We start from the raw sequence: 15,580 nt of genomic DNA on the forward strand, positions 1-15,580 counted from the left end.
ATGAAAAAGTATTTAGTACTGTCCTAAGAAAATTTACATAAAATATGTTTTCATATACATACATATATATATATATATATATATATATATATATATATATATATATATATATATATATATATATTTTTTTTTTTTTATAGTTCAAAAGTTTGGGAACCATTGGTTCTTAATACTGTGTGTGGTTGATCTACGACTGTTTCTCTACGTCTTCAGTTTTCAAGGATTTTTTGCATATTTGAACCCTTTCCAGCAGTGACTGTATGATTTTGAGATCCATCTTTTCACACTGATGACAATTGAGGGACTCAAATGGTTCAAACATTCACTGATGCTCCAGAAGGAAATACGATACATTAAGACCCGGGGGGTGATACATTTTTTAATTTGAATATCAACGTAAATTGTACTTAATTTGTCTTCTGGGAAACACGCAAGTATCTTCCGTTGCTTCTAAAGGGCAGTACTAAAAGAAAAAAAAAAAAAAAAAAAGAAAAAAAAAAGATATTTCAACAAAATAAGAAAAATTTGGACATTTCCATCCTATTCAAAGGTTTTTACCCCCGATTCTTAAAGGGTTACTTCACCCATAATTTTAATTTTTGGGTGAACTAACCCTTTAATGCATCTTGTTTCCTTCTGGAGCATCAGTGAATGTTTGAACCTTTTTAATAGTTGTGTTTGAGTCCCTCAGTTGTCCTCAGTGTGAAAATATGGATCTCAAAATCATACAGTCACTGCTGGAAAGGGTTAAAATATGCAAAAAAATCCTTGAAAACTGAAGAATCTACAGGACCTGAAGGATTTTTCTGAAGAATAGTGCTATACTGTACATTGCACATTGCATGAAAGGTAATATCCGATAAAGCATAATAGGGGCACTTTAATGCAATTCTTACAGGTAACAATTGAATCAGAGAGCTAATTGTAATTCTTACTAGTAATAATTGAATTAGAGAGCCCTTTAATAATAATTGTTACTAGTAAGAATTGAACTGTAGAGCTCTCTAATTTAATTCTTACTTGTAAAAATGCAGTTATGACGAGTAACACTGGGAACATTTTAAGCTAAAACAGCTTGCCATATACAACAGGGGGAAAAAAAATTCAATTACTAAGAAAACTGACCGCTGAAACTTTGTAACAAGTTCCTCTTTTTCATCACAACAGAAAAGTAAGGAGACACTTGTCAATTAAATGACAGGTGAGATGTTTTAAGATTTGCATGCCTAATGCATTATCATAAATGTAATTGTAAATTAAATTAATGTGAAAATGTTCTCGTATAACACTTTCTATACTATAAAACGCTATAAAAGTAGCTTGATTCTGGATCAGTGTGAGCAGTATTACTTCTACACGTCTTTTGTAGTACAAACAGTGTAAGTAGTTTATTCATATTCATATTATTGAGCTTGACAAGGCCAATAATTCTAAACATAATGAAAAACAGAGCTTACATGCGTTTGATCCATGTGGTGCAAAAGATTTATGATGTCATGTCTCATGATGTCAGAAAGAGCAAACTATTTTTTTGAAAGAGGGAAATGTCATAAGAGTGAGCAACCATGTAACATAACCATGAACAGAAAGTGAGCAACCATGAAACATAATGCATTCTGTATTTCTCAGTAAAAGTATAAAGCATTTATTTATACAGCCATTTCATTCATATGAAAGACGAATGCTGGAAGGCAAGATCACATTGAGTTTAAAGGTGTATGTCTGCAACAGTGTCTTTCTTTCTTTGCAAAGGCTTCATCAAAAACTATTTAAAGGTGCCCAAGAACGTTCTTTCACAAGATGTAATATAAGTCTAAGGTGTCTCCTGAATGTGTCTGTGAAGTTTCAGCTCAAAATACCCCATAGATTTTTTTTAATTAATTTTTTTAACTGCCTATTTTGGGGCATCATTAACAATGCACTGATTTACACTCGGCGCCGCCCCTTTAAGACGCGAGCTTCCTGCCACACGAGCTGTCGACTATATTACAGCGCATTTACAAAGTTCACACAGCTAATATAACCCTCAAATGGATCTTTACAAGATGTTCGTCATGCATACTGCATGCATGCGTCGGATCATGTGAGTATAGTATTTATTTGGATGTTAAAAGTTTTATTCTGAGTGAATTTGAGGCTGTTCTCCGTGGTTAACGGCTAATGCTACACTGTTGGAGAGATTTATAAAGAATGAAGTTGTGTTTATGCATTATACAGACTGCAAGTGTTTAAAAAATGAAAATAGCAACGGCTCTTGTCTCCGTGAATACAGTAAGAAACGATGGTAACTTTAACCTCATTTAACAGTACATTAGCAACATGCTAACGAAACATTTAGAAAGACAATTTACAAATATCAGTAAAAATATCATGCTATCATGGATTATGTCAGTTATTATTGCTCCATCTGCCATTTTTAGGGCCCGAGCACCGATGGTGTGAGGACCCTATTGGAATTGCTCAGCCAATTCTTCTTCTTCTCCAAAATGAATCGCATTTTTGAGGGCCTAAACATTCTCAAAAACTCATGAAACTTTGCACACGCGTCAGAAGTGGTGAAAATTTACATCTGATATGGGTTTCAGAATTAGGTGTGGCAATATGGCTTGATAGCGCCACCTACAAAATTTCAATTAAGTGCCCTTCGTGCTACGTTTCACGTACAGTTATGAAATTCGGTAGACAAATGTAATAGCCCAATACCTACAAAAAAGCCCCTGGGTGCAAAGTTTGTAAACCCAACAGGAAGTGAGATATTTAGAATTTTCTCTACAAAATTTTGGCAGTTTTTGCCATTTCCACATGTTGTACTTAACGAACTCCTCCTAGAGCTTTAATCAGATCAACATCATATTTGGTCAGTCTAATCTAAAGGCCTTTGAGACGTTAAATTGCGAAGATCTAGAGTTTTCGCTGAAAGGCGTGTTCGTGGCGGCCTGGCAAAGTTCGATGTTTCGCCATGAAACAGAAACTTGTTGTAACTCGGGCATACAATGTCTGATCTGCCCCAAACTTCACATGTTTTATTAGAGTCCTGACCTGAAGACATCTATATGACAATATTCAGTTACAGTCATAGCGCCACCTGGGGGCAACAGGAAATGACATGTTTTACACTGTGATTAACTCCTCATAGAGATTAAACCAGATCAACATCATATATGGCCAGTCTAATCTTAAGGCCTTTGAGATGTTAAATTGCAAAGATCTTGAGTTTTTGTTGAAGGGCATGTCCGTGGTGACCGACAAAGTCTGATGTTTCGCCATGTAAGGTGAATCACTTTTTTGAGGGCCGAAACATACTCAAAAACTCATGAAACTTTGCAGATGTGTCAGAAGTGGTGAAAATTTACGTCTGATATGGGTTTCAGAATTAAGTGTGGCAAAATGGCTCCATAGCGCCACATACAAAAGTTCAACGAAGTGCCCCTGACACTACGTTTCACGTACAGGTATGAAATTGGTACACACATCTAACAGCCCAATACCTACAAAAAAGTGTCTTGGAGTGAAATCTGAAAACCAACAGGAAGTCAGATATTTTGAATTTTCTTTGCAAAATTTGTGCAGTTTTTGCCATTTCCAGACGTTGTACTTTAATGAACTCCTCCTAGAGCTTTAATCATATCAACATCATATTTGGTCAGTCTAATCTAAAGGCCATTGTGACGTTAAATTGCGAAGATCTAGAGTTTTCGCTGAAAGGTGTGTCCGTGGCGGCCTGGCAAAGTTCGATGTTTTGCCATGAAACAGGAAGTTGTTGTAACTCGGGCATACAATGTCTGATCTGCCCCAAACTTCACATGTTTTATTAGAGTCCTGGCCTGAAGACATCTTCATAACAATATTCAGTTACAATCATAGCGCCACCTGCAGGCAACAGGAAATGACATGTTTTACACTGTGATTAACTCCTCATAGAGATTTAACCAGATCAACATCAAATGTCTAATCTTAAGACCTTAGCAATCATAAATATCAAAGATCTTGAGTTTTCGTTGAAGGGCGTGTCCGTGGTGGCCTGACAAAGTCTGATGTTTCGCCATGAAAGAGGAAGCTGTTGTAACTCAGGCATACTATGTCTGATCTGCTCCAAACTTCACATGTGTGATAAGAGTCCTGGCCTAAAGACATCTATATGCCAATATTCAGTTAGCCATAGCGCCACCTGCTGGCAACAGGAAATGGCATGCTTTACATTTCACTACCAGATTCACATTTCATTATGCCACGAAGTACCAAACATGCTAGAAACACGTTAAATCATGCAGCACTTGGCTGAGTGCTAATTTATGCGATTAATGCCACTAAAGAAACAGGAAGTTGTTGTAACTCAGGCATACAATGTCCAATCTGCTCCAAACTTCACATGTTCGATAAAAGTCCTGGCCTGAAGACATCAACATAGCAATATTCAGTTACGGTCAAAGCGCCATCTGTTGACAGCAGGAAGTGTGGCATTTCGAAATGACTTTGGCATAATTCTCCTGTATTCACTCGCTTACATGCATGTTGCCCACTGTTCACTGTTTTCCTGAGGCCAAAGGGTGGCGGTGAGCCCGGGTGCGAGGGCCCTTTCATCGCTGCTTGCAGCTTTAATTCGCTGTTGTTCCTTGCTTACCTAGTCTGATGATTTGGCTGTGTGCAGCTCCAGAAGTTAACTGGCTGCCCTTGTGTAATCCCTTTCATAATGTTAATGGGAACATGGGCTGGCATTATGCAAATATTGGGGCGTACACCCCGACTGTTACGTAACAGTCGGTGTTATGTTGAGATTCGCCTGTTCTTCGGAGGTCGTTTAAACAAATGAGATTTATATAAGAAGGAGGAAACAATGGGGTTTGAGACTCACTGTATGTCTTTTCCATGTACTGAACTCTTGTTATTTAACTATGCCAAGGTAAATTCAATTTTTGAATCTAGGGCACCTTTAAGTAATTTAAAATAAAGAAATAGATTTTTATACTGCAAACACAGAAAGTTCCCCTAACATCCCCATTGGTTATGTTTTGGGAACCAAATAAGAACGTTCTGGCAGGTTCTCTGTAGGTTATTTTTATAACCTAAAGAGAGCATTCAGAGAACGTTCCCTGCAGGTTATTATTTTATCACCAGAACATTCCCTGCAGGTTATTTTAGGTTTTATTTTTATAACCTAAAGAGAACCCAGAATCCCAGAATGTTCCCTGCTGGTTAGTTTTAGGTTTTATTTTCATAACCTAGAGAACCTTCCCAGAACGTTCCATGCAGGTTATTTTTATTTTTAGATTTTATTTTTTATTACCATGTAAACTAATTAAAACATTGCAGATGTTTTTGTGTGATGATAACCAATACAGAGATTGAGATATTCAAATGCTGAAATGTGTAATTTATTCAAAAAATATAAACTATTATATTTATAAATATTAGCCATTTAATTCACCTCAATTGTGACCAGTTATAGCTGCAATCAAAATTATTCAACCCCCTTAACCTGCAAGACATTTTACTGCTGAGATCAAAATTTTATGAAAACAATTCATCAAAGTCATTAGTAAACTATTATACAAAGTTTATTAAAACACATTCAAGTGATTCCGAGAATGGAAATTTGATGAAAAATGAAAAGAAAAAAAAAAGAAAGAAAAAAATCAAACTGGCTCTAAACATACATGTACAAAATTATTCAACCCCCAAAAGTCAAATTTTGTGCAGAATCTTTTATTCTTTATAACCGCTGCCTGTAAGTGCTCAGAAACTTCTGTCACCTCTCTACTGCAATCTTGGCCCATTCCTCACTTGAAAAAGCTTCCAGATCACTGATAGTCTTTGGTTTCCATGTTACCACTGCTTTCTACAAATTTCACCAAATATTTTCAATGAGGTTTCAATCTGAAGACTGTACAGGCCACTCAAGAACATTCTACGACTGATCCCTGAACCAAGCTTAAGTAGATTTGGATGTATACTTTGGGACGGCTGTCCTGCAGGAAAGTCCATTGATCATCAAGCTTCAGTCTCTGCACCCAAGGCATCACCATCTTTGCCAAAATGGCTTTATACTTCAAATAATTCATGATGTCAAGACTTCTACTTCCTGCAACCGCAAAAAAATTTAAAATGAAAGCAATTTCATGTTACTGCAAGAACATGGTGTAATAGATCAGGGGTTCCCAACCCTGGTCCTCAAGGAAATGGCCTAATTATTTTCCAACTATCCCTGCCCTATCCACTGTTGGTTACCTGGATCAGGTGTGTTCAGTCAATAAGAAGTGGGGGAAAAAAACAAAAAAACATTTCAGATGAGGTTGGAGTGGAGGAGGGCAAAATGAATTATCGTCCGGCTTCTTATTGTCTGAACACACCTGATCCAGGTAATCAGCAGTGCGTTGGGTAGGGCAGAGATATTTTGAAAACATGCAGAACAGGGGCCTTCGAGTACCTGGGTTGGTATTCCCTGTAACAGATGGTGGACAGAGATAGTAGAGGTGCTATTTTAACTGCTAGAATTGGAACTTAAATCAAGAAGTACATTTAGTATTGTCAAGCCTTATGCTCTGCATAAATACAAAGTGTCACATTCAGTTTAGAAATGTTTTAAGTAGTCATGTGTCCAGTACATATTAATGTGCTGAATTTTTCTTTCATGATTCCAAAGGAAGGTGTTTTCCATGCTGTTCGGTTTGAAAGACGAACTTCAGTGAATAGCTGGCATTCTGGACCCTGGCAAGTTTACATCTATTAAAGGATTGGTTCACTTTGAAATGAAAAATTTGCCTGACTTTTACTCATCCTCAAGCCATCCTAGGTGTATATGACTTTCTTGTTTCTGACAAAGACAATCTGAGAAATATTAATAAATATCCTGACGCATCCAAGCTTTATAATGGCAGTGATAGGGTTCAATCAGTATGAGCTGAAAAAAGTGCTTCCATCCACATCCATCCATCATAAACGTGTACTCCACACGGCTCTGTAGTGTTAATAAAGTGTTCTGAAGCGAAGTGATGTGTTTGTGTAAAAGAAATATCCATATTTAAACAAGTTATGAAGTCAAATATCAAGCTCCCGTCAGACCGCCTTCCGTATTCAACGTACGCAGAAAGTGCAATTATGTTCATCAGAAAGAAGAAAGGCATATACATCTAGGATAGCTTGAGGCTGAGTAAAAGTCAGGCTAATTTTTCATTTCAAAGTGAACCAATCCTTTAATAGATGTAAACTTGCCAGGGTCCAGAATGCCAGCTAATTTTCATTTCAAAGTGAACTAATCCATAAAGAGACTGGATTCAGAGAGTGACCTAAAATCCTGTAAAGAATACATCATAGCTGATGAAAAGTAGATCTGCATAAGTTTGAAATGTGACATAAAGAATATATATTTGTATTAGTGTCTCTCTCTCTCTCTCTGTACACACACACACACACACACACACACAGGTTTGTTTTGCAAAGTGAGGACATTCCATAGGCATAATGGTTTTTATACTGTACAAACTGTACATTCTATCCCCCTACACTACACTACCCCCACCCCTAAACCTACACATCACAGAAAACATTCTGCATTTTTAATAAAACATTGTTTAGTATGTTCATAAATCTATTTTAAATATGATGACTCTTGAAATGTCTTCATATTTCATGTTTACATCATAATACCAGTGCAATACCCATGTCATTATACAATTTATTTTTGCAAAAATGCGTGCGCATACACACACAGAGAGAGAGAGAACTGTGCCCTTTTTAAAATATCATATTACATTATTTTGAATGTGGTGTCACATTTATGTTCAGCAACTCTCCAGAGTTGGTGGGTCTTCTGTCAGAGACTGTGGACAAAGTAATGAACAGGTATGTATTTACCTTGCATTGTTTGTGTGCATTGCTGCATAATATTTAAGGAAAATTTGTGTGATTGCCACAATAATAAACCCAGCCTTTAATAATACTTGAATTCAGGATTTAATCTGTCACACACCATTATATCTCCTTTATATACATGCCTGTTTTCTTGTAAGTTTCCAGATGTCCGTACTGACTCAGACAGTCAGCCAGACTGAAAACAAGAAATCAAAATATAATTTCAGTGTAAGTCATGAATGAGTCATTACTTGTCACAAAAACGTCATTACTTGTCACATGAGAGATGAGTGGTTGCGAAAGCATATGTTTTAACATTGCATGCAACTGCCACACTGCACATTACTGTTAAAGGTCCCGTTCTTCGTGATCCCATGTTTCAAACTTTAGTTAGTGTGTAATGTTGTTGTTAGAATATAAATAAAATCTGTACAATTTTAAAGCTCAAAGTTCAATGCCAAGCGAGATATTTTATTTAACAGAAGTCGCCTACATCGAACGGCCAGTTTGGACTACATCCCTCTACTTCCTTCTTTAATGACGTCACTAAAACAGTTTTTTGACTAACCTCCGCCCACAGGAATACACAAGAGTTGCGTTTGTAGAGTGTGTTTGTCGCCATGTCGTCGAAACGCTGTTCTTTTCATCCCGCAGTCCAATCACCGGGTCTGATTCCGGCTCAAATTGATAGGGTAAAATTAAAGACATGTTTACAATAACACTGAGCGCGTGCATCTCCACGTTATGGTAAGAGGCGTGACTTTTCCGGGCAAGGTTCGCTAAGCTGCTGTCGAATCACAACACAGGAACCGCTGGCACAATCAGAACTCGTTACGTATTTCTGAAGGAGGGACTTCATAGAACAAGGAAGTCATCAGCCCGTTTTTATGACAGTGGAAACAGCGGTATACAGATAAGTAAATTATGTGAAAAATACTGTGTTTTTTTACACGCGAAACATGAACATGTTATATTGCACACTATAAACACAATCAAAGCTTCAAAAAACCACGAAAAACTGGACCTTTAAAGGGATAGTTCACCCAAAAATGAAAATTTGATGTTTATCTGCTTACCCCCAGCGCATCCAAGATGTAGGTGTCTTTATTTCTTCAGTAGAACACAAATGATGATTTTTAACTCCAACCGTTGCCGTCTGTCAGTCAAATAATGCTAGTGGATGGGAACTTCTACTATAAGAGTAAATAAAACTTGCACAGACAAATCCAAATTAAACCCTGTGGATCGTGACGACACATTTATGTCCTAAGACACGAAAGTCCTCTAATACACCACTATGTCCAACTGCGTTCAGCACTCGTTAGTAAGGTCTGATCGCGCTCTGACAGCGGCAGTGATGTCTCGCTCTCATTGAAGTATATGCGCGAGACATCACTGCCGCTGTCAGAGCGCGATCAGACCTCATTAATTGAATGCTGAATGCGGTTGGACATAGTGGTGTTCAATGCTCAATGATCTTGGGCCCATTTCATGCATTGTTGGTGATTCCCAGCTTTGTTGGTGATTCTGCAGCTTTTCCCATTTTGACACCAAAAACTCTAAAACACTGTTCGGTTGCCAGGAGAGCTCATTGCTCTAGGCTGGTGGTGGTCATAATGTAGAGGCTTATCTGTATATTGAAAATCTCAACTGATTGCTAATTTATATAATGTGTCCTTGGCCAGCTCTTTAAACTATGAATACATATTATATACTATATTACATTACTGTATGCAATATAATATTAAAAACGAACATTGTGAATTTCTGTAAGGCAGATTTCAAACAAGTTGTGGATATCCACAGCTATAATTACTCTGTGCTTCTCTTGTATTTTCTTTAACTGCTCTTTAAAAGAGGAAATTGTGGAAGATTGCATCATCAAAGGTTTCCTCAGAAGTCTGTAGGACTGCCTTCCATTCCTTTTGATTCTCCTTTAAAGTGGTAAGCGGGGTAAGCATCGCTAGCAAGTACAGAGAAGCTGGTGAGGTGAGAACAAGTTTTGTAAGGCATTAATATGTAAAACTCGAGTATGATTCACACCATATGAATATATTAACATTGACATACACATGACTGCACAGTTAATGTTTTGAATTAAATGTACTGAGAAGTTGTTTAAATATAAATTTCATTGTTTAATAATATTAAATATTGTTGACTGTCAAATTGCTTGTTATTTTCCTTATTAATAAGTTGCTTTGAAGAAAAGAATCTGCTAAATGAATGAATAAATTCAATAAATGTTTGACACTGATAATGTGTGATATTTACAGGTTAAACAGAGCACTATGGACGACATCAACTCAAGCAAAATTGATTATTATTACAATAACCATATTGAAACCGATAATCTGTGGAAATATATGAGTGTGAGTTCTCAGGTTTTCTTCTACCTGACCTTGATCCTTGGTGTTCCTGGAAATGCCTTTGTTGTGTATGTTGCTGGAATGAAGATGAAGAGGACTGTTAATACAGTAGGGTTTCTCAATCTAGCAATTGCTGACCTTTTTTGTTGCCTTTCCACTCTTTACTTTGTGGCAGAAAACTTTCTTGAAGAAAACTGGCTGTATGGATCTGTCTTCATGTGCCAGACTGTCCCCTTCATTATGCACATCACCATGTTTGCCAGTGTTTTCACCCTGACCTTGATTAGTCTGGATCGGTTTACTCAGGTGATTACCCCGGTTTGGGCTAAAAATCATCGCAGCCTTTTAATTGCACGACTGTCTTCTGTAGCAGCCTGGGTTCTGGCTTTAATTCTTAGTCTGCCTTTTATGACGATAAAAGAGAATTCCACAGATGGCATAAGCTACTGCGTGGATTATGAATCTGAAAAAGAGGAAATGTATAGAAGGTTATGCATCATCAGATTTGTGCTTGGTTTTTTGATTCCTCTCATATGCATCACAACATGCTATGGATTCATTGCACACAAGTTAGGCAGGAGTCATTTTAACTCTGAACGAGTGTTTCGCATCATGTTGGCTATTATTGTGGCCTTTTTTCTGTGTTGGTTGCCATATCACATTGTGCATTTGATAATCATATTTAATAATGATGAGGAGACATCAAGTTTCTTTGTGGCTTTGGCAGTGGATCCACTGGCCATTTCTTTGGCATATGTCAACAGCTGCCTGAACCCCATTCTGTATGTTTTCATGGGGAAGGATTTTAAAAGCAATGTTAAGCTTTCTCTAAGACATACTTTTGAAAGAGCTTTCACTGAGGAGGGAATGCAAGCATCACGTTCCACCCAAAAACAACAAATGCACTCAGTGTAAGGAAGATATAAACTCATTTATTCAGTCTTTTCATTTTTTTTTATTACTTTATTATACTTTTATTATATGAAATTGCCTTTGTCTCAAAAATTAATGTAACTTTCAAAAAAAAAAAAAAAAAAAACTAATGAAAATATAAATTGAAACTGAATATAATATCTTTAAAACTCAAAAAATAAATAAATCACAGGCAAAATGTTTAGCTTTGTTTTTAATACACTATGTTTTGCTAACCGGCTAGCAGTGGTGTGTTCTAATTGGCTACTGAGTTTTTGATTGACAGCTTCTTGAGCTGGAACGTATTGCAGAAAGCAAGTTATGTGATATATGGGGGTGTGTTAAACGGGGTCGCACTCCGGACGCGAAGCTCAGTGCCGCGCCCCGTCTTTAAAATTCGAATGCACTGATTTCTATTAACGTACGCACACTGGCGGTGACATTCGGTGCCTGTACGCGGCGCCCAGCTACGACTCAGGAATTTGTTCAAAATCCTGCCACGCCACAGAGCGCCATGTAAATTGTTTTACATTAAATTCATATTAGATTTCTCTCAAATCATCGTTAATGTACATACTGACTTCACCCTGTGCTGCAAGATACATTTTACATTCTTAGTTTAACACCTTGAATAAAGTCTAAAAATGTAAAATAAGCATAGCATTTTCTTTCATTTTGCTTTGTTGTGCCATTTTTCCATGTACACTAACCTCAGTGCGAAATATTAAAGCATAGGCATATGTAACATTTCCCCGTCGACTTAATACTCACCCATCGTGCAGCTCTTCTATCAGGAGTCGATTCAAAAGCTTGCGCGTATATAATGTACGCGTCCGGTGTGCAATACCTGTGAGTTGTCCGAGACGAGACGCTGAGCTTCTCGTCCGGTGTGCGACCCCCCGTCCGGAGTAAGCAAGCAGTTCCAAAAACCAAGGTAACTTTCAGGGTATGTAAGTAGCCATAGCAACTTACTCTCTGAACATAACCTGCTCTGAAGCAAATTAAAAGTCTGGAAATGCATCTATAAGTACAAATCAGCGAAAGAAAGAGGAGAAACTTAGCAAAACATGCAGTGTATTAAAAAACGAAGTCAAACATTTTGCCTGCGATTTTCAGTTTCAAAGACATAGTTTCAATTTATATTTTCATTAGTTTCTTAAAACGTTACGTTCGTTTTTACTGACACAAAAATAACTCCATATTATTACTTTTAAAAAATGAATATGCATAATTTACAGGTTGCATTTTACTTTATACTTTTGCTTATTACAGTGATTCAGTCATTTTGTCTTTTTGCTGTTACTTTTTATTTTTTTCACTTTAGCATTATTGTGTTTATCTTGTGATAACTTTTTTAGCGAATTGCATGATGTAAAACAGCGTTTTATATATAAAATGCAAAAAAGAATGAAATTTAAAATTGACTTATTGTAATGTTCAATAAACATTTAATTCATTTCGTAATTTGATGGGGTTTTTTTGTTTTGTTTTGTTTTTTTCATTTTGAATAAAGATTTTTCATAATTTACAGCAAATATTTTTTTTATTCACTAAGTAGTTTAATAGTGTTGACAGTCGCCTAATGTTCTTTAGGACAAAGAGCCAAAGCATATGGCTTTCTGTCATGTCTATTTTTGGTTTTGTTTTATGTTTCATGTCTTATTTTGCAGTTAAGCACAGTCATGTTTCCTGTGTCAAATGCTCTCCAAATGCTCCCACGTTAATTTGATGTCATATGCCGATCAGTCTGCGCAGCACCAATGCATCTCGAACAGGCCTATGAAGTCAGAATTGTGAGATAAAAGTCGCAATTACCTTTTTTATTTATTATTCAGTGGCAGAAACAAGCTTCCAGACACATTTGCTGTCAAATGGCAATTACTAAGAAAACTGACCTCGTTCTCTTTTTAATCACGACTATGGCAAAAGTTTCCAGCATTAGGCTACTCGTCGTAATTGCATTTTACCTAAGAATTAAAACAGTTCAATTCTTACTAGTAACAATTATCAGAGAGCTCTCTAATTCAATTGGAGAGCTCTGCAATTGCATTCTTACTGATTTGTGAAATGAATTAGAGATACAGTTCATTTCTTACAAGTAACAGTTATTATCAAATAACCAATTAGATATCATCTTTGTTTCAGAGGTGGCTTTTCTCCTCCCTCATCATAAATTAAATATTATCTGTATTTTCTTGACTTTCAGAGAGTACAGAGAGCACAGTTTAGACATGATTTCTCCAAAAATAAAACAATATATTTTACACAGATTTCATTCAAGCCGCAATTTAAGTTATGAACAGATATTTACACTCATACCAAACAAGGCACACTTTCAATCAACCATTCAATAGTTATAATTACATGAATTGTGAGTGATCTGAGCATAATAGTCACAAGTATAGGTTTTAGACATAATATAGAATTATGCAGTTGAACGATGTTTGATTACAAGTCTGTTTATGATGCAAATACTTGGGAAAATGAGATCCAGGCAGTAGATAAAGTTGATGGAAAATATTTTTTTCATTACAATTAAATTTAGCCTCACACGCAAACTTTAATCGATAATGAAAATACCTAAAAAAACAAAAGGTAAAATAACAACCATAAAGAAGCAGTCAATAATTAATAATAAAATTTAGAGTATTGTAAAATCCAGAGTATTGTATCTAATAGATGAAAATCAAAAAGAGCAATAATTAAGACATTTGCAGATAAGAGACAAAAAGTAGAAGCCAAGGAGAGCAAAGGAGGGAAGAAAGCTGAATTATCAATGACCCGGTCAGCTTTATACCATGAGCATATAGGGAAATTTACATCCCACACAAACGGATGTTTTTGTTAAAAGAAAAGGTTAAATGGTTTTACCCAGTGTCAAAAATAGATATAAGTTTGAAAAACTTATCTGAGATGGCAAGGTAGGCCATTTACTCCACACATACCCCCACAAATACTTTAGCAAAAATGTGTTTTTAATAATGTCTAAGTTAATACATTTTCAAAACAATAACTTAAGGAAAGTTTGAGAATTTTTGTTAAATTAAAATATGTCATTAAATTATGATCATTTTAAAAATACAAAAGCAATATTATTTAAAGAAAGACTGTAAGATCCCATTATTGAATATAGATTTACAGTAGTAACAATAGTTAAATATATATTTTTAAAGTATACACTGTAAAAAATGACCGTGATTTTAACAGTAAAAGACTGTAAAAATTCTGCGGTGAAAAACTGTTAATTGGTTTACAGAAAGTTCCCGTACTATATACGGTGAATAACTGTAATAGATCTAACGGTACATTTAATGTAATTTTACGGTAAAATACCGTTAAATTCACAGTTTTTGGAAGTGAAAATAACAATTCATTGTAAAATTTACAGTGAAAAACCGTAAATTGACATTCCCACAATTCCCTGCGTGACACTTCACATTTGATATATTTTCGTTGAAATAACTCTGTTTCTTCTTAGTTTTTCTCATTTTTTTCTAATCAGTTATGTACATTAGGGTTTTATGTTACACCTAATGTTGTTAAATTAATGTTTGTTGCATTTTTAAAATGTCATGTGTGTTACCATGATGGTGTTTAGTGTGTGTGTGAATGACACTGTGCACCTTCTATATGTTAGTGCTGTCCTTCTCAGCTTGTGGAAAAGCTGCTTGTGATGAACTTTGATTAAACATATGACTCTCATCACCACTGTGTTTGGTGATTGTCAGTGTATTATAAAGGTGCAAAACAGATATTAGTACTTCATTAGGTTGGTAAATTAACATTAATATCAGTTAATGAAATATGTTATTTTACCGTAAATTTAACAGATTTTTTTTTTGTGTTGCTACCGTATTTTTTACGGTAAAGTTCTGGCAACCACAGCTGCCGGTTTTTTACCGTAAATTTTACTGGGATTTTTTTTTACAGTGTATGATTAATATCATACATTTTAATTCGATGGTTTTAAACGGTGATTATCAGGTGGACACCCAACCTAATATATGTGTGCAGAATTATTAGGTAAGTTGATTTTCTGATCATATATATATATATATATATATATATATATATATATATATATATATATATATATATATATATTTTTTTTTTTTTTTTACCAGGCACATTTTACTAATTCTAAACCACATCAATCTTAATAATTACTATTAATTTTGTATTTAATTATTTATAAGTGATATGTAATTGTTCATGAAGGCTGGAAATGAAAAACGCCTTATATTTAGGTGTGCATTAAGCAGGTTTTCTTTTACAGTCAAAATGAACCAAAAAAGAGATTTAACTCAGATTGAAAAGTAAAAAATTATTAAATGCACATGAGAAGGATGCAGTCGCTCTGACACATTTTAAGGTATGGCAGTGCAAGTTACTTTCAGTTAAAACAGCTCAAACATGCATTTTAGTCTAGGACTAGCTTAAGCTTTGTCTGT

At 35.6% G+C, this 15,580-nt stretch overlaps 1 protein-coding gene across 1 annotated transcript; it reads left to right on the plus strand.

The window, feature by feature from the left end:
- Positions 1-9,464: 9,464 nt before the first annotated feature.
- LOC125254122 (C3a anaphylatoxin chemotactic receptor-like) lies at positions 9,465-12,593 on the plus strand. The gene is made up of 2 exons (XM_048168565.1): positions 9,465-9,837; positions 10,125-12,593. Exon 2 carries the CDS (start codon positions 10,140-10,142, stop codon positions 11,130-11,132), a length of 993 nt encoding a protein of 330 aa, XP_048024522.1. The 5' UTR covers positions 9,465-9,837; positions 10,125-10,139; the 3' UTR covers positions 11,133-12,593.
- Positions 12,594-15,580: the final 2,987 nt, after the last annotated feature.

This window comes from Megalobrama amblycephala, linkage group LG19 (assembly GCF_018812025.1).
Source record: "Megalobrama amblycephala isolate DHTTF-2021 linkage group LG19, ASM1881202v1, whole genome shotgun sequence".
Classification (NCBI taxonomy): Eukaryota; Metazoa; Chordata; class Actinopteri; order Cypriniformes; family Xenocyprididae; genus Megalobrama; species Megalobrama amblycephala.